The sequence below is a fragment of the Mustelus asterias genome, chromosome 20 (assembly GCF_964213995.1).
Source record: "Mustelus asterias chromosome 20, sMusAst1.hap1.1, whole genome shotgun sequence".
Lineage (NCBI taxonomy): Eukaryota > Metazoa > Chordata > Chondrichthyes > Carcharhiniformes > Triakidae > Mustelus > Mustelus asterias.
The window spans coordinates 81745964-81770385 of record NC_135820.1 but is presented as its reverse complement, the minus strand read 5'-3'; the positions used below and the strand labels follow the sequence as shown (position 1 = coordinate 81770385).

The 24422-nt window shown below is 46.2% G+C and overlaps 2 protein-coding genes across 2 annotated transcripts in view; both read right to left on the bottom strand.

Annotated features, from left to right (window-relative positions):
- The window catches only part of LOC144508687 (uncharacterized), a 78544-nt gene extending 65568 nt beyond the window's left edge, over window positions 1-12976 (bottom strand). Inside the window, exon 1 of the mRNA XM_078236966.1 lies at window positions 12888-12976. Coding sequence (XP_078093092.1) covers window positions 12888-12963 — 76 coding nt within the window. The 5' untranslated portion in view covers window positions 12964-12976. The remainder of the gene's footprint in view (window positions 1-12887) is intronic.
- Window positions 1-24422, bottom strand: part of LOC144508694 (CMP-N-acetylneuraminate-beta-galactosamide-alpha-2,3-sialyltransferase 2-like) — a 556023-nt gene that overhangs the window by 346974 nt on the left and 184627 nt on the right. The window lies entirely within an intron of this gene.

Sequence of the window (24422 nt, the reverse complement as noted above, 5' to 3'; positions counted from 1 at the left end):
TCTCATGACCCCTTCTCGCTCTCCTAATTTCTTTCTTAAGCTCCTTCCTACATCCCGTATACTCCTCTAAATCCTTAACACCTAGCTCTCTGAACCTTCTGTACGCCTCTCTTTTCTTATTCACCAGGTTCATCACAACCTTCGTGCACCACGGTTCCCGTACCCTACCAACACCCCCCTGTCTCATCGGAACGTTGTCATGCAGAGCTCCAGACAAACATTCCTTGAAAATCCTCCACTTTCCTTCGGTACTTTTCCCCAAGAATGCCTCCTTCCAATTTACCCGTCTAATTTCCTCCCTGATGACACTGTATTTCCCTTTACTCCAGAGAAACACTTTCCTAGCCTGCCTGATCCTATCTCTTTCCAATGCTATCGTGAAGGAGATAGAATTATGATCGCTATCCCCAAGATGCTCACCCACCGAGAGATCCTCCACCTGTCCAGGTTCATTAGCCAGCACCAGATCAAGTACAGCCTCTCCTCTAGTAGGCTTATCCACATACTGTGTCAGGAAACTCTCCTGGACACACCTAACAAACTCCTCTCCATCCAAACCCCTAGCCCTACACAATATGATGGGGTCGCTCCTCAGCCTTCTATTTCAGAGAAAAGATTCCCGGCCTCTTCAATCTTTCATTGCAGCCTATCGATTCTGGTACCATCCTCTCCATTCACACTCTATCCCTTTTATATCAAGACCAGAATGTGCACGGTACTTCAACCAAGGTTCTGTACAAATTTAACAGAATATCTGTGCTTCTGAACTCTATTCCTGCAGAAGTGGACCTTGTGCTTGCTTTGATTTGGTAACTATCCTGGCCCAAGGTTACTGAGGCTGCCTGTCTGGGATCAGCTGACAGGGCCCAGGCGGTGGATCCACCCATGCCTTGTTCTCTGGTTGCTGCCTTTAGTTGCTAGGTGACATGGGACTCTTAATTTACTGGTCTTTGATGTCTGAGATGTAACAATGGGAGGAGCTTTTGCTCGGTGGTGACTTGTTTGGTTAGTATGTGGGTGACGATTGTGATCGTTGTTAACCTGGTTAGAATTCTCCATGGTTGGTGGGTGCACAGTGAATCCACTCATTATATTTTACACTGTTTTATCCTCTGTGTGGTACTCTTCCTCAAGGGTGTCTTCCTTATCTTCACCCCTCTCTGTAAGGTTCAGTATTCCTCTGTTTCTCTCCTTCTGCAGCCCTCCAGGCAAATGTCACCTCTGTCTGAACCAGGAAGGTAGATTTTACTTGTTCACCAGGTGTGTGTGTGAACAGTTTGCTGCTTCAGCACATTCTGCCTCCTCTACACCACACCTCCTCTGCACGTTGAGGATCGCTCTCTCCTTGCTCACAGGGCCCTCCACAGGGTATGACTCATCCCACCCTTGGATCTCTGCACTCCATTCCCTTCTCCAATGGCTTTTGTCTTATTGTACCAAAGTGTTGTATACTGGTGATGAAGATGTATATTATGATATGATTTGATGATTTCTATGATATATATATTATAATATCCTCATTATCCATACAGTGCAGGAGGTGGCCATTTGACCCATTGCCTCTGTACCGACTCTCTGACAAACCATCCCACCCAAGCCCCATTCCCATAACCCCATATATTTACCCTGCTAATCCCCCTAACCTACATATCTTTGGACGCTAAGGGGCAATTTAGCATAACCAATCCACCTAACCTGCACATCTTTGGACTGTGGGTGAAAACCTACACACATGGGGGGAGAACATGCAAACTCCACACAGACAATCACCCAAGGCTGGAGCTGAACCCGGGTCTCTGGCGCTGTGAGGCAGCAGTGCTCACTGCTGTGCCACCGTGCCACCCAGGCTGGGATGTGTCCCGAATGTTGAGTTGGGACACAGGCTACATGGACAGTCAGGTGGGAGGGGTGGAATGGAACATAGAACATAGAACAGTACAGGCCCTTCGGTCCTCGATGTTGTGCCGAGCTTTGTCCGAAACCAAGATCAAGCTATCCCACTCCCTATCATTCTGGTGTGCTCCATGTGCCTATCCAATAACCGCTTGAAAGTTCCTAAAGTGTCCGACTCCACTATCCCAGCAGGCAGTCCATTCCACACCCCAACCACTCTCTGCGTAAAGAACCTACCTCTGATATCCTTCCTATATCTCCCACCATGAACCCTATAGTTATGCCCCCTAGTAACAGCTACATCCACCCGAGGAAATAGTCTCTGAACGTCCACTCTATCTATCCCCCTCACCATCTTATAAACCTCTATTAAGTCGCCTCTCATCCTCCTCCGCTCTAAAGAGAAAAGCCCCAGCTCCCTCAACTTTTCCTCATAAGACCTACCCTCCAAACCAGACAGCATCCTGGTAAATCTCCTTTGCAGTCTTTCCAGTGCTTCCACATCCTTCTTATAGTGAGGTGACCAGAACTGCACACAATATTCCAAATGTGGTCTCACCAAGGTCCTGTGCAGTTGCAGCATAACCCCACGGCTCTTAAACTGAAACCCCCTGTTAATAAACACTAACACACTATAGGCCTTCTTCACGGCTCTATCCACTTGAGTGGCAACCTTCAGAGATCTGTGGATATGAACCTCAAGATCTCTCTGTTCCTCCACATTCCTCAGAACCCTGCCGTTGACCCTGTAATCCACATTCAAATTTGTCCTACCAAAATGAATCACCTCGCACTTATCAGGGTTATACTCCATCTGCCATTTTTCGGCCCAGCTCTGCATCCTATCAATGTCTCTTTGCAGCCTACAACAGCCCTCCACCTCATCCACTACTCCACCAATCTTGGTGTCATCAACAAATTTACTGACCCACCCTTCAGCCCCCTCCTGCAAGTCATTGATAAAAATCACAAATAGCAGAGGACCCAGCACTGATCCCTGTGGTATACCGCTGGTAACTGGTCTCCAGTCTGAAAATTTTCCATCCACCACCCTCTGTCTTCTATGAGATAGCCAGTTACTTATCCAATCGGCTAAATTTCCCTCTATCCCACACCTCCTTACTTTCTTCATGAGCCGACCATGGGGAACCTTATCAAACGCCTTACTAAAATTCATGTGTACGACATCAACTGCTCTATCTTCATCGACACACTTAGTTACCTCCTCAAGTAACTCAATCAAATTTGAGTTCCCCTTCACGAATCCATGTTGACTATCCCGAATTAAGCTGCATCTTTCCAAATGGTCATAAATCCTATTCCTCAGGACCTTTTCCACTAATTTACCGAACACTGAAGTAAGACTAACCGGCCTATAATTGCCAGGGTCATTCCTATTTCCTTTCTTGAACAGAGAAACAACATTCGCCACTCTCCAGTCCTCTAGCACTATCCCTGTGGACAGTGAGGACCCAAAGATCAAAGCCAAAGGCTCTGCAATCTCATCCCTTGCCTCCCAAAGAATCCGACGATATATCCCATCTGGTCCAGGGGACTTATCGACCCACAGGGTTTTCAAAATTGCTAATACATCTTCCCTCAGAACATCTACCTCCTCCAGCCTATCAGCCTGTATCTCACACTCATCCTCAAAAACATGGCCCCTCTCCTTGGTGAACACTGAAGAAAAGTATTAATTCATCGCCTCTCCTATCTCTTCTGACTCCATGCACAAGTTCCCACTACTGTCCTTGACCGGCCCTAACCTCACCCTGGTCATTCTTTTATTTCTCACGTAAGAGTAAAAAGCCTTGGGGGTTTCCTTGATCCGACCCACCAAGGACTTCTCATGCCCCCTCCTCGCTCTCCTAAGCCCTTTTTTTTAGCTCATTCCTTGCTACCTTGTACCCCTCAAGCTACTCAACTGAACCTTGTTTTCTCATCCTTACATACGCTTCCTTTTTCCTCTTGACAAGACATTCAACCTCTTTTGTGAACCATGGTTCCCTCACTCGGCCATTTCCTCCCTGCCTGACAGGGACATACCTATCAAGGACACACAGTATTTGTTCCTTGAACAAGCTCCACTTTTCATTTGTGCCTTTCCCTGACAGTTTCTGTTCCCATCTTATGCTCCATATGGTGACAACAAACAAAGTCTGATCTGAATATAGCACCAGAGAAATCGAAACCTTTATCGGCATCCTGCTGCTGCTCTGTAAAAAGCCAGATACACCCTTTAAAGCAGCGGTTTAAAATCATTTTGGTTTCAATGAGATTGGCTGATTTTTGACTCTTGCCTTTGCTCATCTGTAGGATTTAAAAGAGAATGTGGTGTTTTATTGAGTTTCTGTGACTCGCTGAAGGAGCACAAACCATCAGACCAATGATTCACTCTCTCGGTACTGACCCTCTGACAGTGTGGCATTCCTCAGCACTGACCCTGTGGCTGACAGTGCGGCACTCCCCCGGGGCTGACCCTCTGGCTGACGGTGCGGCACTCCCCCGGGGCTGACCCTCTGGCTGACAGTGCGGCACTCCCCCGGGGCTGACCCTCTGGCTGACAGTGCGGCACTCCCCCGGGGCTGACCCTCTGGCTGACGGTGCGGCACTCCCCCGGGGCTGACCCTCTGGCTGACAGTGCGGCACTCCCCCGGGGCTGACCCTCTGGCTGACGGTGCGGCACTCCCCCGGGGCTGACCCTCTGGCTGACAGTGCGGCACTCCCCCGGGGCTGACCCTCTGGCTGATGGTGCGGCACTCCCTTGGTACTGCACTGGAGTGTCAGCTGGGCTTATTATGGGCCCCAGTCTCAAACATGATCTCAAAACGTTCTGACTTGGGCAGGATACCAGTGCTGTGGAAGGCTGATTAAATCTATATTGACACACACAGCAGATAGTAACTTAAAAAGCCCAGAGCTATGTCCTTAGTCTTACTCAAGATTCACTATGAGACATAGCACAGATTCGCTCCTTCCTGTGTCAAGATTAGGTGGGGTGTGGATTGAGAAATGTTTTATTTGTTGGAAGTGACTGAGCTGCAGGCAGTATCTATGGAACAAAGTTATGTGTCAGACCCTGGTCATTTGTTACCCCATCTCCATGGTGACGATTTTATACTTTAACTCCTTGGATTCCCCCAAATCTTTACAGTCTCAAATGTTGAGCTTGGTTCATTTTTACTGGCTTTTTGAGAGGGGTGTTTTCAGTGGGCATTACCTTCGCACTGACCCTGCGGCCTCAGGTGGCTGGCCTCACTGCTTGTGAGTACTTAACCACACAGATAACACATGTCTCACTCCAGATCCTAGTGACTGATCTCAGGCAGGGAACACTGGGAAGAGGTCAGTAATTATACCCCCACTCTCCCTCCAGTCCCCCACACACTCCCTCTACCTCCCTCCCCCTCCTAATGTGAGTATGTGATTGGAGAACATTTTGGATTGTCAACGTACAAGCCTGGATACATCTTGTTCATTTACACTCCATCTGACGAAGGAGCAGCGCTCTGAAAGCTTATGGTATTTGCTACCAAATAAACCTGTTGGACTTTAACCTGGTGTTGTGAGACTTCTTACTGTGTTCACCCCAGTCCAACGCCGGCATCTCCACATTACATCTTGTTCAGTCATGATTGATTTTGTAAAGTATATTTACACGTTAGTCATTCTGTTTCACCTTGAAGAGACGGATGTGTTTTTTTGCTAATAACACAGGTCTGGACAGGACCAAGTGCCAGACAGAGCACACCAGAGCCCTCTGCCTTGCGCTAACTCAATACTTGTGGTGTTACAGATGACCCGATTTTAAAAAGAGAGAGAACTGTAGTCTTCCTAGAACCTGCCAATTACAACTGAAAGCCTATTTGAGTACTCTGATGGGATGTGAGTTTATTGGGCCTGCTTGTTTCGCCTTGTTCCCCGGGTGTTGACTCCTCACTGGGCTTGAATTCCTCGAGCAGTTTTAAGGAACTTGCCCGAACTCTGAACACAGTGGATGTGTTGTTGTGCTTCGCCCTAAGTGAAAGCCTCAGAACTAAATGTCATGCTGGCCACACCTTCCAGCCTCATGTCTCAGTGACAAACCAACATCACCTTGCCTGCTCCGAGCAATCCAGGTACTGGCTCAGTGTGCACAGGGCACCACTAAACTCTCAGCTAAACTTTATTTCCGATTACTCTCTTGGTAAAACCAGTTTTCATCCAGTACAACCACTCCCAAATGAACTTTCATCCTGAACTTTACGTTGCCCCATTTCAGACAACCACTGTCCCCATCAAACACTGTAAGAAGTCTAACAACACCAGGTTAAAGTTCAACAGGTTTATTTGGTAGCAAAAGCCACTAGCTTTCGGAACAGGCTGTTCCTTCAGGTGGGTGGGAGTTCTGATCACAAGCAGGGCACAAAGACACAAACTCAATTTACATGAATAATGATTGGAATGTGAGTCTTTACAGCTAATCAAGTCTTAAAGGTACAGACAATGTGAGTGGAGGGAGCATTAAGCACAGGTTAAAGAGATGTGTATTGTCTCCAGACAGGACAGCTAGTGAGATTTTGCACATCCAGGCAAGTTGTGGGGGTTACAGATAGTGTGACATGAACCCAATATCCCGGTTTAGGCCGTCCTCGTGTGTGTGGAACTTGGCTATCAGTCTCTGCTCAGCGACTCTGTGCTGTCGTGTGTCGTGAAGGCCGCCTTGGAGAACACTTACCCGGAGATCAGAGGCTGAATGCCCGTGACCGCTGAAGTGCTTCCCAACAGGAAGAGAACAGTCTTGCCTGGTGATTGTCGAGCGGTGTTCATTCATCCGTTGTCGTAGCATCTGCATGGTTTCCCCAATGTCATGATGTGGAGATGCCGGCGTTGGACTGGGGTAAACACAGTAAGAAGTTTAACAACACCAGGTTAAAGTCCAACAGGTTTATTTGGTAGCAAAAGCCACACAAGCTTTCGGAGCTGCAAGCCCCTTCTTCAGGTGAGTGGGAATTCTGTTCACAAACAGAGCATATAAAGACACAACCTCAATTTACATGAATAATGGTTGGAATGCGAATACTTACAACTAATCAAGTCTTTAAAAAACAAAACAATGTGAGTGGAGAGAGCATCAAGACAGGCTAAAAAGATGTGTATTGTCTCCAGACAAGACAGCCAGTGAAACTCTGTGGGGGTTACAAATAGTGTGCCATGAACCCAATATCCCGGTTGAGGCCCCAATGTACCATGCCTCGGGACATCCTTTCCTGCAGCGTAACAGGTAGACAATGTTGGCCGAGTTGCAAGAGTATGTACCGTGTACCTGGTGGATGGTGTTCTCGCGTGAGATGATGGCATCGTGTCGATGATCTGGCACGCCTTGCAGAGGTTGCTGTGGCAGGGTTGTGTGGTGCCGTGGTCACTGTTCTCCTGAAGGCTGGGTAGTTTGCTGCGGCAATGCTTTGTTTGAGGTTGTGCGGTTGTTTGAAGGGAAGAAGTGGGGGTGTGGGGATGGCCTTGGCGAGATGTTCGTCTTCATCAATGACATGTTGAAGGCTCCGGAGGAGATGTCGTAGCTTCTCCGCTCCGGGGAAGTACTGGACGATGAAGGGTACTCTGTCCACCGTTTACCGTGTTTGTCTTCTGAGGAGGTCGGTGCGGTTTTTCGCTGTGGCGTGTCGGAACTGTCTCATCGATGACTCATCGATCGACAGTTCCGACGCGTCACAGCGAAAAACCGCACCGACCTCCTCAGAAGACAAACACGGTAAACGGTGGACAGAGTACCCTTCATCGTCCAGTACTTCCCCGGAGTGGAGAAGCTACGACATCTCCGGAGCCTTCAACATGTCATTGATGAAGATGAACATCTCGCCAAGGCCATCCCCGCACCCCCACTTCTTCCCTTCAAACAACCACACAACCTCAAACAAAGCATTGTCCGCAGCAAACTACCCAGCCTTCAGGAGAACTGTGACCACGGCACCACACAACCCTGCCACAGCAACCTCTGCAAGACGTGCCAGATCATCGACACGATGCCATCATCTCACGCGAGAACACCATCCACCAGGTACACGGTACATACTCTTGCAACTCGGCCAACGTTGTCTACCTGATACGCTGCAGGAAAGGATGTCCCGAGGCATGGTACATTGGGGAAACCATGCAGATGCTACGACAACGGATGAATGAACACCGCTCGACAATCACCAGGCAAGACTGTTCTCTTCCTGTTGGGGAGCATTTCAGCGGTCACGGGCATTCAGCCTCTGATCTCCGGGTAAGTGTTCTCCAAGGCGGCCTTCGCGACACACGACGGCACAGAGTCGCTGAGCAGAGACTGATAGCCAAGTTCCACACACACGAGGACGGCCTCAACCGGGATATTGGGTTCATGTCACACTATCTGTAACCCCCACAACTTGCCTGGATGTGCAAAATCTCACTAGCTGTCCTGTCTGGAGACAATACACATCTCTTTAATCTGTGCTTAATGCTCTCTCCACTCACATTGTCTGTACCTTTAAGACTTCATTAGATGTAAAGACTCGCATTCCAATCATTATTCATGTAAATTGAGTTTGTGTCTTTGTGCCCTGTTTGTGATCAGAACTCCACCCACTTGACGAAGGAACAGCCTGTTCCGAAAGCTAGTGGCTTTTGCTACCAAATAAACCTGTTGGACTTTAACCTGGTGTTGTTAGACTTCTTACTGTGTTTACCCCAGTCCAACGCTGGCATCTCCACATCTGGTGATCACACAGCTGGAGTTAGGTTGATTGGCCATTCTAAAATTGCCCCTTGGTGTCCTGAGATGTGTAGGTTAGAGGGATTAGCGGGTAAATATGTAGAGATAAGGGGGTGAGACCTGGGTGGGATTGTGGTCGGTGCAGACTCGATGGGCCAAATGGCCTCCTTCTGCACTGTAGGGTTTCTATGAATTTCTATGAATCATGCCCATCAAACACTCCCAGGACAGGTACAGCATGTGTAGCTCATTTGGAACTGTTCTATCCCATGTTGGATTGTTGGAACATTCAGTGTTGGACTATTGTGACCAGAGGTTGTTTCTTGGTTGTTAGACGGCTTTGTGGATCACCTCCTATTCCGTTTCCGCTAAAGTGGAATGGAGATCGAACTCGAGCTGACATGTGGAAATGTTGCTGTCATTCTACAATAAGGGATATGTTTTGCCCCAGTCTAGTTGTCGGCGAGTGTTTGTATCTGATTCTGAACTCTGCGTAAGTGTCACAAGCTGTCCCTGCCCTTTAGGGTGTGTCATTGGGATGAGTCAGTCCCAGCCAGGATGTTCCTTGTGATTTTTATTGAGCTGATGTAGAGAGACACTATCTCTGTTCAATCTTTCAATTCCTTGTTTCAGTTTAACAAAATAAATTCAAGCTGAGTTTGCAACAAGAAATAAAGCTTCTACTTGCTCTAGCTTGATGACCGGAGGAACGTCACCTGATGTGGAATGTGAAAATGAAGGATGAACTGCATTTATATAGCACCTTCCATCACCCCAGGAACTACCAAAGCATTTTCAGCCAATGAAGCCTTTTTGAAATGTAATCAGTGTTCTAATGTAGGAAATTCAGCAACTAATTAGTGCCTAGCAAGCTCCCACATTGTGATAGTGATCAGGAAATCTGGTTTGTGAAGTTGATAGAAGAATAAATACCATGCTCACACAGTTCACCTCTCTGACAGTGAGACTTCTCAATGTTTTATCATGTTATAAGTACTCTTAGTAGATTCTGCAATCCCTTTACCGCCAGCCATTAGACTGGCTGATGTAGTTGTCAGTGATTGGGAGGTGAATGGGAAGTGTGTTTGTTCTGTGGGGATGGAGAGTTCATGCCTGCCCGCTGGGTATGAGTTGAATCTGAGGGTCTCTTTGCATTCTAACAGCATGCCTGGTACGAGCACTCTAAATATAACCAAACAGCGAGTTGCTTTGTTGACCTTGTACAGTTAGAATATGGAATGTAACTGGGAGTGTCAGGCTTGCAGGCGCTGTGTGTAAACAGCGTCTGGGAGAACATTTTTGATGTGACTGGGCAGGGTGGGAACAGGCTGCAGACCCGAGCTGGGGGCTTTCAGTGGCTATAGGCCATTTGAGAGATGTCAGTGCTACTTGACTCAAAGGTGCTGAACTAAAGACAACTGTCAATTAAAATAGATTTTGATTACTTGTTAAACTTTTGTTATATATTGGCTCTGATTTTCCTCTCCAAGATTAACTTGCTACTATTTATGCGAGGAGGGATGGTGGAAATGTCACTGGACAGTAGTCCAGAGGCCCATGTTCATGTTCTGGGGACTCTGGATCAAATCCCACCACAGCAGCTGACGGAATTTAAATTCAATTAATAAATCTGAAGCTGCTCTCAGTAATGGTGTACTTGACAACTATCATCAATTGTTGTAGAAACCCATCTGGTTCATGAATGTCCTTTTTAGGGAAGGAAATCTGCCATCCTTGCCTGATCTGACTCCACACCCACAGCAGTGTAGTTGACTCTTAGCTGCCCTCTGAAATGACCTCTAACAAGCTGCCCACTTCAAGGACAAATGACACGCGCATCCCATGAAAGCACAAAAAAAAATACACGTAGGTGCAGGAACTTCAGACAAGGGACAGATCCTTGCTTAAATGGGGAAATTGAAAATTTCAGTTTGAGCTGTGCCACTTTGCTATAAACTTCACAAAGATGGATTCTCACTGCCTGCCTCAGGAATGAACAGTGCTGTTTTAGCAATAATAAAAACTATTGTTAAATTAATATAAACTAAACTCACCACAGAAAATTAAGTCTTAACCATTTCCGTCCAAGTAACCATTAGCTAGTGATTACTGGCACTGAAGATTAATCATTGAATGTGTGGAATCTCATTCCTTCAGATCTATTACCGATTATAAAAATGTCATTTAAATTTATCTTACATTTTATTCTCTCGCAATCTGTCTTCCCTTTGCTTTTTCTGTACCTGATTTGATGTTGAATTTGCCCACTCTAATTTACATTTCCTTTATAGTATTTGTGACATTGATTTCACAATCCTTCAGTCCGATTGCTTAACCTTGAGGAAGGTTAAGTTTATATTCGACCCTGAAAGGTGTCAGGATTCCTCTGACGAAGGGTCATCCTGACTTCAAACGCTGGCTCTATTCTCTCTCCACAGATGCTGTCAGACCTGCTGAGATTGTTTTGTTTTGTTTTTGTTCCAGATTCCTTTGCCTGCTCTGTTCTCTTGGGTTCCAGTTGATCTCTCTCTCTCCCCCTCTCTCACTCTCGTTGTGAAGTTATCAGCTTGAACTTTTATATGACTTGTCTCGTAACAATTTAAAAGCCAAACGTTGCATTGTGCAAGTGTAACTAATGACTGACTTCGATAATCTGCTGAGCAAATGTGATCCATTATTTCCTAGAATTAGGGACCTTGGTTTTCCAATTTAAACAACTAAACCTAACTGGACAGAATAATTGCACTCTCTAACATGCGTACAGTACAATGTGAAAATGCGGAGTTGGTGAAAAGGTTATGTTAATGCTTGAAAGGTGCTGTGTGGGGGCTCAGACTTGTTGTTTCGATGGAGGCCAGGATTCCTCCACTTGGTTGAACAAATCAAAGCGCAGTACTCCCGGGTTCTTTGTTTAGGGTGGAGAGTGCGCACTCTTATCAGGAAAGGAAGTTGTTTGTGTTCAATGTGACATGGTAAGGAGGTTGCAGCTGAGTAGGGCGAGGCAGGAAACACGGGTGTATTTACTTCAACAAAGAAAAACTCACCAAAATCACAGCTCAGGCAAAGGAAAAGAGCAGAAAAACATAAAATAGAATAAACATAGAATCTCACAGCGCAGGAGAGGGTACTTGGTCTATTGTGTCTGTGCTGGCTCTTTGAAAGAGATATCCAATTAGCCCCGCTCCCCTGCTGTTTCTCCAGCTCTGCAAATTTCTCCTTGAATATTTCACTGATTCTCTTTTGGGAGTTTGTAGTGAATCTGGGGCAATGCCTCAATGATCAAATTCTCGCGCTGCCTCAGATAATCTGTCTCTTGTTACTGCCGCTGGAAACAGTTTCTCCTCATTTACTTCAGAGAAACAGTTCATAATTTGGAACACCTCTATCAAATCTCCCCCATAACCTTCTCTGCTTTAAGGAGAACAATCCCAGCTTCCAAAGTCTCTCTACATGACTGAAGTCCCTCATCCCTGGGGTTATTCTAGTAAATCTCCTTTGCACCCTCTCAAGTCTTGATATCCTTCCTAAAGTGTGATACCCAGAGTTAGAACATAGAACATTACAGCGCAGTACAGGCCCTTCGGCCCTCGATGTTGCGCCGACCGGTGGAACCAATCTAAAGCCCCTCTAATCTACACTATTCCAATATCATTCATATGTTTATCCAATAACCATTTGAATGCTCTTAATGTTGACGAGTCCAGTACTGCTGCAGGCAGGGCATTCCACGCCCTTACTACTCTCTGAGTAAAGAACCTACCCCTAACATCTGTCCTATATCTCTCACCCCTCAATTTAAAGCTATGTCCCCTCGTGCTAGCCATCACCATCCGAGGAAAAAGGCTCTCACTATCCACCCTATCTAATCCTCTGATCATCTTGTATGCCTCTATTAAGTCACCTCTTAACCTTCTTCTCTCTAACGAAAACAACCTCAAGCCCCTCAGCCTTTCCTCATACGATTTTCCCACCATACCAGGCAACATCCTGGTAAATCTCCTCTGCACCCTTTCCAACACTTCCACATCTTTCCTATAATGCGACGACCAGAACTGTACGCAATACTCCAAATGCGGCCGCACCAGAGTTTTGTACAGTTGCAGCATGACCTCCTGGCTCCGAAACTCAATCCCTCTACCAATAAAAGCTAACACACCGTATGCCTTCTTAACAGCCCTATCAACCTGGGTGCCAACTTTCAGGGATCTATGCACATGGACACCCAGATCCCTCTGTTCATCCACACTACCAAGTATCTTACCATTAGCCCAGTACTCTGTATTCCTGTTACTCCTTCCAAAGTGAATCACCTCACACTTTTCCGCATTAAACTCCATTTGCCACCTCTCAGCCCAGCTCTGCAGCTTATCTATGTCCCTCTGTAACCTGCCACTTCCCTCCGCACTGTCTACAACTCCACCGACTTTAGTGTCATCCGCAAATTTACTTACCCATCCTTCTATGCCCTCATCTAGGTCATTAATAAAAATGACAAACAGCAGTGGCCCCAAAACAGATCCTTGCGGTACACCACTCGTAACTGAACTCCAGGATGAATATTTCCCATCAACCACGACCCTTTGTTTTCTTACAGCTAGCCAATTTCTGATCCAAACCACTAAATCACCCTCAATCCCATGTGTCCGTATTTTCTGCAAAAGCTTACCATGGGGAACCTTATCAAACGCTTTGCTGAAATCTTTGCTGAGTTGGACGCAATACTGTAGCTGGGGTCTAACCGGTTTTTATAAAACTTGAGCATCATATCCTTTTGTCCTTTCTGCCTCTGTTTTCAAAGTAAGAGTTTTAACAACACCAGGTTAAAGTCCGACACGTTTATTTGGTAGCAAATATCAAATATTTGTTTTAAAGCCAGGGATCGTGTTTGCTTTACTGACAGCCTTCTCAATTTGCCTTGCCACCTCCACCTCCATTGTCCTGGTAGTGCTGACCTCGAGCTGCCTGATTTTTCCCAAATACCTCCTCCCAGTGAGTTTAGGCAGGATATTTGACTGGCAGTAGTAGACAAACTGTGATTACACCTGTGGTTGAATAGGCTGACTTGGCACAAACCATTAGTGATGACACCTCATGACTGTATCTGGTGCACAGCGCATCAGGGGAAGTTTCAAAAATTAAATTTTCACTTGAAAACTGTTGCATTTATATAGTGCCTTCCACTTCCTCATGCCATTGCAAAGTGTGTTCCAGCCAGTGGAGTAGGTTGAAGGGTTACACTCAATATGGGCAAAACAGCAGCTAACTCACACCCAGCAGAATTCACAAACAGCAAATTTGACAATGACCAGTTAATGAGTGTTTGTGATGTTGGTTGATTTACCTGAGATGTGTTGGCCTGGACATTGGTGAGAACTACCTGCTCTTTGAAGAGTCTGGGATCTTTTCCATTTACCTGAGAGGGCAGATGGGACCTCCGTTTAACATTTCAAATGTTGAAGGGGTGCACTGCTGTCAATCTCCAGATGTTAATGTTCTGTTCACTACTGCAGTGATGCAGATGTTGAAGATCCCATGACGAGATTGAAAGATGATTTCAGTTTTCTGGACAACGTTCCTCTCTCAGAAAGCAGATTGAGCAGCTGTAGGAGTTAATGGTAGTTTGTCTCCTGATGACTGGGAGAGACTGTGCTCCAAGTGTCATTGGTTGTGTGAAGGTTGTCTGAGATGTTTTGATATGATTAGTTGCAATAGTAATTTTTATTATAGCTCTATTAAAACTGCCTTGTTAAATGAACAACTTACTTACCTCACATATGCTCTGTGCATACTGTGTCCTCAGCTTTGTAAAAGTTACCTGTGAGCAGTTCACTGTGTTGTATTATCCAGGCTTGGATTGGCAAGTAATACAAGAGAGGATCTATCCATTACCCCTTGACATTCAATGGCATTACCATTGCTGAATTCCCCACTCTCAATATCTGGGGGTTACCATTGACCAGAAACTGAACTGGACAAGCCGTATAAATACAGTGGCTACCAGAGTAGGTCAGAGGCTGGGAATCCTGAGGTGAGTACCTCACCGCCTGATTCCCCAAAAGCTGACCACCATCTACAAGGCACAAGTCAGGAGTGTGATGAAATACTCTCCACTTGCCTGGATGAGTGCAACTCCAACAACACTCAGGAATCTTGACATCATTCATGACAAAGCAGCCCGCTTGATTGCTACCCCGTCCACAAACATTCACTCCCTCCACCACTGTCGCACAGTGGCAGCGATGTGTACCATCTACAAGATGCACTGCAGGAACTCACTAAGGTTCCATAGGCAGCACCTTCCAAACACAGAACCACTTCCATCTAGAAGGACAAGAGCAGCAGATATCTGGGAACACCCCCACCTGGAGGTTCCGCTCCAAGTCACTCACCATCCTGACTTGGAAATATATCACCTTCACTGTCGCTGGGTCAAAATCCTGGAACTCCCTCCCTAACAGCACTGTGGATGTACCTACACCACAGGGACTGCAGCGATTCAAGAAGGCAGCTCACCACCACCTTCTTAAGGGCAACTAGGGATGGGCAATAAATGGTGGCCCAGTCTTCGACGCCCACATCCTAATAAATGAATTTTTAAAAAATTACATTAAGGAAACAAAGTTTATTTATTAGTCACAAGTAGACTTTACATTAACACTGCAATGAAGTTATTGTGAAAATCCTCTAATTGCCACACTCTACCACCTGTTTGGGTACACGGAGGGAGAATTTAGCATGACCAGCGCATCTTTGGACTGTGGGAGGAAACCCATGCAGACATGGGGAGAATAGTGCATCAGCCCACGTCGACAATAGACCATTTGCTGGAGAGAAACGGGCCCAGGATGCAGCCAGCTGTCAGCTGTGGAATTAATGATAGTCAGGCTCATTCGCAACCCCCATTCTCACCCCAGCCTGGGGCAAAGATCTGTGCTGGTTGTGAGTGGTTGTCTGTAGACTAAATGACAGAAACATTACCCACACCTGTCTCGGAGAGAGGGTAACTTGTTCACAGGCACAGCTGGTTAAACAGCCTGACCGGTCTGCAACAGTTGGGGGAAAACACTGATGGCATCTTCCTGGGCTCTGGTTTATTGGATAGAGCACAGTGAGAATGCTGCTTCCCAATTGGTGCCTTTTCAGACACACTGGAATCTGCAGTGTAAAATGACCAGCGTTTACTGTGAATAATGCTACTCGTTGGGCAATCTATATGCGTCTCTCTCGTGTCATTTGCTCCTGGTGACCTGACTCTTTAATAGGGCATATGAATTAGGAGTAGGCCACTCGGCCCCTCGAGCCTGCTCCACCATTCAGCAAGACCATGATTGCAATATACTGACAGCCCATGATAACCTTTCACTCCCTTGCTAATCAAGAATCTATCTAGCTCTGCCTTAAGAATATTCAAAGATTCTGTTTGAACCCCCTTTGGAGAGAGAGAGTTCCAGAGACTCGCTACTCTCTGAAAGAAAAGAATTCTCCTCATTTCAATCTTAATTGGGTGACCCTTAATTTCTAAACAGTGACCACAAGTTCTAGGTTCTCCCACAAGAGGAAACATCCTCTCCACCCTAACAATACCCGCCAGGATCTTGTATGTTACCTCTTATTCTTTTAAACTTCAATCAATACAAACCTAACCAGTCCAACCTTTCCTCGTAAGACAAGTTGCCCATTCCGGGTATTAGTGGCCCTTACTTACCCACTGACTGTCACTGTTTGGGCTCTGTCAGACTGAGTGCTATGTGACAACCCCCCCAAAATGAGCAGAGACTGAGCTTTGAGCTTCACTCCCTCCTCTCCCACAATAAGGACTCGCTCAATTCACAATGAGGATTCAGCCGAGCTTGATGTGCTGCTTGTTTGCAGCCAAACTGCCCTGTGCTTCTCATGGAGTTTGGCAAGTTGTGGCTTTCAGTGAGTGAGGGTAGGTGCAGACTGATGGGATTATCTAACGGGGAATGTTACTGAGGAGTGTCCCTTCTGCAAACTCAACAAATGAAGAGGCTATTGCTTGGCATTTTTATTCTTTATTCTTTCACTGAGATGTGGGTATCGCTGACAGCATTTGTTGTGCATCCCTAATTGTCCTTGAAATGCACATTTCAGAGGACAGTTAAGAGTTAACCACATTGCTGTGGGACTGGAGTCACATGAAGGCCAGACCGGGTAAGGGTGGCAGATTTCCTTGCCTGAACCAGCTGGGTTTTTACAATTGATGACAGATTCATGGTCACCATGACCGAGACTAGCTTTGCATTCCAGATTTATTAATTGAATTTAAATTTCACCAGCTGCTGTGGTGGGATTTGAATCCATGTCCCCAGAGCGTTAGCCTGGGCCTCTGAATTACCCCTCTTCCGCCATCTCTCCCATAAAATAATTACTAAATAAAATAAATATATTTTTTAATTCATTTACGGGATGTGGGCATCGCTAGCTAGACAGCATTTATTGCCTATCCCTAATTCCCCTGGAGAAGATGGTGGAAAGCTGCTGCCTTGAACCACTGCAGTCCCTGTGGTGTAGGTATACCCATAGTGCTGTTAGAGCCATCTAGTTCCATTCCTTTTGGTTTTATTGCAGCGGTTGGATACAGCTATGTGGCTTGACAGGTCATTTCAGAGTCAATCACATTGCTGTGGCTCTAGAGTCACATGTAGTCCAGACCAGGTAAGGATGGCAGATTCCCTTCCCTGAAGGATGTCATAAACCAGATGGGCTTTTACAACAATCGACAATGGTTATCAGTAGATTCTTAATTCCAGATATTTTTTATTGAATTCAAATTCCACCATCTGCTGTGGCGGGATTCGAACTCAGGTCCCCAGAACATTAGCTGAGTTTCTGGATTAATAGTCTAGCGATAATACCACTAGGCCGTCACTTCCCATAAGGAGGTCGGCCAGACCAGGTAAGGGCGGCAGATTTCCTTCCTAAAGGACATTAGTGAACCAGATGGGTTTTTACAACAATTGGCAATGGTCAACTTTTTTCAAATTGAATTTAAATTCTGTCATCTGCTGTAGTGGGATTTGAACCCAGGTCCCCAAAGCATTTGACAATCACTGATTGGGCTAGGCCAGGACTGAGTGCAGCCCCCCATCAATGAGAGAGAGACTGAACTCTGAGCTCCAATCCCTCCTCCCCTGGCTGTCTGGATTACTAGTCCAACAACAACACCAGTGTGCCACTGCCTCCCCTTTTATGGGGTGGTTAGTGTGGGGCAGAGAGTGAGTCACGCTGGTCTTGGGGGGAGAGTATACTGTACATCACACTTAGCAGCTGCAATGAGACTGTTACTGTTCAGTTGTGCAGCTTGGAATTAGAAGCAGATTTTGTGATCATGTTCAGCTGTGAAGGATCGCAATTCATGGACTCTTTAAATAAAAAGAAGCTATTTCATTTCTGCAGACGTTATTTGATAGCTCAGATTTTGAGATGTCTGTCAAGTATATTCTGTCCTCCTCCCAGTGTAAGTGCACCTTGCAGACGGAACAAATGTGTGCCAAATATAGTCTGAGTATGGGAGGCTTGTCACAGCATTCTGGATATAAATAGTACATGTGGGAAGGAACTGAAGCTTCAGAACTGATTGTTGTAAACCTCATGGAGTGAGACCTCTGGCCTTCTAATATTTAAACCTTGGTTGTAGAGAGTGAATGCACCAGCTAGTGTTTGAGTGAGCCAGACATCCAAGACTCGGGTCCCTATTCTCATGTCTGAGCTGAAGCTGGTTTCAGTCGGGGCAACTGGAGGCGGTGCCTCTGTCTAGGGGATGATTGTCAGCGTTCCTGCTTCTGATTGGAACCCAGTGATTCCATGTTTGCACCCATTGGTTAAAGACCGAATCGGATTTATTTCTCCATGGGACTATAGGCTGCTGACATTCATTGTTCTTTTCTCAATCTGTTCTTAGTTATGCTGGCTAGGCCAGTATTTATTGCCCATCCCTAATTGCCCTTGAGGTGGTGGGGAGCTGCTGTCATGAACTGCTGCAGGCCATCTGGTGTAGGTACACCCACTGTGCTGTTAGAGAAGTAGTTCCAGGATTTTGACCCAGCGACAGTGAAGGAACGGCGATATATTTCCAAGACAGGATGGTGAGAGACTTGGAGGGGAACCTCCATGTGGTTGTGTACCCAGATATCGGCTGCTTTTGTCCTTCTAGATGGTAGTGGTGTGGTTTGGAAGGTGCTGCCTCAGGCAATGGTGAGACCACATCTGGAGTATTGAATACAGTACTGGTCTCCTTATTTAAGGAATGATGTAAATAGTTTGGAAGCAGTTCAGAGAAGGTTTACCAGACTAATACCTGGAATGGGTGTGTTGTCTGAGGTTAGGCAGGCTAGGCTCGTATCCGCTGGAGTTTGCAAGAATAAGAGGTGACTTAATTGAAACATACAAGATCTTGAGGGGTCTTGACAGGGTTGATGTGGAGAGGTTGTTTCCTCTTGTGGGAGAATCTAGAACGAGGGGTCACTGATCAAAAATAAGTGTTGCCCATTTAAGATAGAGATGAGCCAATCTGTTTAGAACATAGAAAGCCACAGCACAAACAGGCCCTTCGGCCCACAAGTTGCGCTGATCATATCCCTACCTCTAGGCCTATCTATAGCCTCAATCCCATTAAATCCCATGTACTCATCCAGAAGTCTCTTAAAAGACCCCAACGAGTTTGCCTCCACCACCACCGACGTCAGCCGATTCCACTCACCCACCAGATCTCCCACTCACCTGACGAAGGAGCAGCGCTCCGAAAGCTAGTGGCGTTTGCTACCAAATAAACCTGTTAGACTTTAACCTGGTGTTGTGAGACTTCTTACTGGGGAATCTAGAACATGGGGACAGAGTCTCTGGATAAGGGACTGGATAAGTTATACAGGTATAACTCCAACCATTTCCACCCTGATTCCCATGAACCTCAACTTTCTCAGGCTCCTCGATGCCACACTCAGTCATTGTGACATGAAGGGCAGTCACACTCGCCTCGCCTCTGGAACTCAAATATTTTGTCCAAATGATTGGAGTTGTACCTCACACAAAGGAAGATGGCTATGGTTGTTGCAAGGCAATCGCCTCAGTCCCAGGACATTGCTGCTGCTGTTCTTCAGTGTAGTATCCTAGGCCTAACCACCTTGCTTCATCAGTGACCTTCTTTCCAGCATAAGGTCAAAAGTGGGGATGTTCACTGATGAATGCACAACACTCACAAGAACCCGAGAGATAGGAGCAGGAATAGACCAAATGGCCTGTCAAATCTGCTCTGCAATACAATACAATCATGACTGATCTTGGACTTCAGTTACACTTTCTCACCCAGTCCCCGGATCCCTCGATTCCCTGTAATGAGGTCAGGAACTGAGTGTGCGTTGGTGAACAGATCATTGCTGTGTAAATGCCACTTGATAACACTGTCAACAACCCTTTCATCACTTCACTGATGATCAATATTACGCTGATGGAGTGGTAATTGGCCGGGTTGGATTTGTCCTGTTTCTTGTATACGGGACATACCTGGGTAATTTTCCACATTGTTGGGTAGATGCCAAAGCTGTAGCTGTACAGGAACAGCATGGCTAGGGCACGGCAAGTTCTGGAGCACAAGTCTTCAGTATATTGCTAGAATATTGCCGGGGCCCATTGCCTTTGCAGTATCTAGTGTCTTTAGCTGTTTCTTGATATCACGTGGGGTGAATCGAATTGACTGGAGACTGGCATCTGTAATGACGAGGACCTCCGGAGGAGGAGGAGGAGGCCGATTAGATCGTTGCTCAACAGTTCTGACTGAAGATTGCTGCAATTATTTCAGTCCTGACTTTTGCAATGATGTGCAAAATGAGGACTCCCCTATCATTGAGAATGGGAATGTTTTTGAAATCTTCTGTTCTGATTCATTAACTGTCCCTCACTATTCATAGAATTCCTACAGTGCAGAAGGAGACCATTTGGCCCATCGAGACTGCACTGACAACAATCCCACCCAGGTCCTACCCCATAACCCTACATATTTACCCTGCTAATCCCCCAACACTAAGGAGCAATGTAACATGGCCAATCAATCTAACCCACACATCTTTGGAGTGTGGGAGGAAACCGGAGCACCCGAAGGAAACCCACACAGACATGGGGAGAATGTGGGAATTGAACCCGCGTCCCTGGAGCTGTGAGGCAGCCGTGCTGACCACTGTGCCATCGTGCCGAGTCATAGAGTTTTACAGCATGGAAAGAGGCCTCTTGTGTCCACATCAGCCAGCAAACACCTATCCATTCTAATCCCATTGTCCAACACTTGGCCTTTAGCCTTGATTATGGGATTGCTTAGCTCTGTCTATAGAATGTTGCTTCCAGTCTTTAGCATGCATGAAGTCCTGACCCTCTGACAGTGCAGCACTCCTTCAGTACTGGAGTTTCAGCCTAAATTTTTCTGCTCGTATCCTGGAATGGAACTTGGAGCTCTGACTGTCCTGACTGAGGGAGAGTGCCTCACGTGGAGCTGTGCTGCCAATGATTTACTTTCAGTGTGTTATATTACGGGCAATCCCAGCAAGGTCTCTTCAAGACAGTTAGGCAATGACCCAAACGTCTCATTTGCTGAAAAGATCAAACTTGCATTTCTATAGCCCCTTTTAAAGTAGGGGGACAAGCAGGGTAAATGCATGGGGTTATGGGGATAGGGCCTGGGTGGGATTGTTGTCAGTGCAGGCACGACGGGCCGAATGGCCTCCTTCTGCAGTGTAGGGATTCTATGATTCTAGTTGCTGTGGTAATGTTTGAGACTTGGCAGCCAATTAGCGCACAGCAAGATCCCGCTAATGAACAGTGGTTCTGTTTTTAGTGGCATTGGTTGAGTGAACGTTGCCATGGATGCCTCTGCTCTCTTTGAAATCGTGCAGTGGGATCTTTGCCTCCATTTGAGGGAGCTCAGCACTGACAGGTGGAGCTGGTGGTTTCTGTGAGGAGGAGTCACTGCTATCTCTCACGATCTGTCTGACTCACTGATCTGTTTGCTCATTCTTTCCAAGAATGGCATCACGAATTAGTGAAATGCATTTCAATATGAATTGGTAGGAAATTGATGGTGTTAAATTAGTATTTTATAAATAATAGTTCTGGTAATAGAAGTACCCGTTATCAGATTGTTTGAACATGTACTCTTTCACACCTTTGACAGCAGCATTGTGCTAAAGGCAGCTGATCTCAGACCCATCCTATGATGTGTCAGCAGATTGGAGTTGTACTCACAGACCTCTCAGACATCAGTTGTGAAAAGAGCTCTGTGTCACTTATTTTCAGTGTTAAGGGAGTGGGTTAAAACTTCTCATAATAAACATTCTGTGGAAAGTTCCGGAAAGGAACCCAAGAGATTCAGTAACATACCAGAGGCTTCTCGATGGAATAGGAGTTGTACTGAAAAGGTTGCCTTCTGCCTGACTTCAATGGGAATTAGATTAAGCACGAAAGCAAAATACTGCAGGGGTTTGAAAGTTGAGAAAATGCTGGAAGTACTCAGCAGGCCAGGCAGCATCTGTGGAGAGAGACTGTTCACATTTCAGACTTTTCATCAGATGGGAAATTACCCGGTGTATTTTGGCTATTTTAAAACGATGCATTTCCTTTCATCTTAAATAGTAACAGTGTCAATGCAATGTCTGCTGTGGTTCAGTTAGTAGCTCTCCTGCCATTGAGTCAGAAGGTTGTGGCTTCAAATTCCATCTGAGGCTCGAGCACAATAGAACATAGAACAGTACAGCACAGAACAGGCCCTTCGGCCCTCGATGTTGTGCCGAGCTTTATCTGAAACCAAGATCAAGCTATCCCACTCCCTATCATCCTGGTGTGCTCCATGTGCCTATCCAATAACCGCTTAAATGTTCCTAAAGTATCTGACTCCACTATCACTGCAGGCAGTCCATTCCACACCCCAACCACTCTCTGCATAAAGAACCTACCTCTGATATCCTTCCTATATCTCCCACCATGAACCCTATAGTTATGCCCCCTTGTAATAGCTCCATCCACCCGAGGAAATAGTCTTTGAACGTTCACTCTATCTATCCCCTTCATCATTTTATAAAGCTCTATTAAGTCTCCCCTCAACCTCCTCCGCTCCAGAGATAACAGCCCTAGCTCCCTCAACCTTTCCTCATAAGATGTACCCTGCAAACCAGGCAGCATCCTGGTAAATCTCCTCTGCACTCTTTCCAGCGCTTCCACATCCTTCTTATAGTGAGGTGACCAGAACTGCACACAATATTCCAAATGTGGTCTCACCAAGGTCCTGTACAGTTGCAGCATAACCCCACGGCTCTTAAACTCCAACCCCCTGTTAATAAAAGCTAACACACTATAGGCCTTCTTCACAGCTCTATCCACTTTTGTGGCAACCTTTAGAGATCTGTGGATATGGACCCCAAGATCTCTCTGTTCCTCCACCGTCTTCAGAACCCTACCTTTGACCCTGTAATCCACATTTAAATTAGTCCTACCAAAATGAATCACCTCACATTTATCAGGGTTAAACTCCATTTGCCATTTTTCAGCCCAACTTTGCATCCTATCTATGTCTCTTTGCAGCCTACACTGTACTGGACTGGAAACAATGTTGCCGCTCCAGTACAGTATTCCCTCAGAGGTGCCATAGTCCAAATGAAATGTTAATCTCAGACCCCCATTTGGCTGCTTGGATAGATTTTACCGAGCGTGGAGGTTATCCTTGTTATCCAGGCAAATATTTATTCCTCCCTATCAAAATCAGGCTGTCTGCTCATTATCACATTATCGTGCTTCATTGTCTGTAAAGCAAGTTGAGACATCTGATGATTGTGAAAAGGGCTATAAGGATTCAAGTCTGCCTTATTTTTAACCTACAATCTCTTTCTTAGATGATCTCTGAGCATTGTGATGGACTTGATTACATTTTTGAGTTCAGGCATGTGGACCAGATGGTGCTGGAAGGGTCGGGCAGATGGGGTGTTTGGAGCTTTGTGTGCTCCCTCTGATGTCTTTGATGTCTCATTAAGTTCATAAGACGCAAGAGCTGAAATAGGCCATTCAACCCATCGAGTCTCGACATCACCTCCATGTTCCTGACAAAGCCCCTCAATGGGTGGAATTTTACCACAACCGCCCGAGGTTCATACGATTCCACCCAAGGGAAATGGAGAATGCCATTCTCCGAGCCTTGCCGACCCCTGGAACCGGGGCAGGCATGCCGGTAAAATTCCAGTCAACGTGTCCGGTGCCTTCTGGAATGAACTGTCATCATTTTGGCTGGTCACAAGCCAGGGTCTCCCTTGAGTCAATGGTACATTTGACCTCTCGGGGGGCTGCTTTGAGGATATCCCGAAAGCATTGCTGTTGTCTCCTGGTAGTCTCCTGCTGTGATTGAGTGCCAGGTCGAGCTGTTGTTTCGGTAGGCATACGGATGATATATCCTGCCTAGTAGAGCTGGTTTTTTAGTGATTAGTGTTTTGATGCTGGGTAAGAGAGCCTGGGGAGGATGTTACTGTTGGACCTTCCTTGCCACTGGATCTGGGGGATCTTATGACCATGGCTGGTGCTACTGCTCCAGTGCTTGTCTAAGCCTCTGAAGCATATCAGAGCACAGGGATCACTGCTGCCCAGTAACCTGCTCTCAGAGCAGTAGCAGCGTCACTGCCACTATCCACAATGGTCTGATTCTAGTCTCCCAATATCTGTTGACTCTGGAAACATTGAAGTGGTCACTCAGTTGGAAAAATAATCAGCCCAATCTTGGTTTTCCAGAGCACTGAGTGATGGGTGTTCTGGA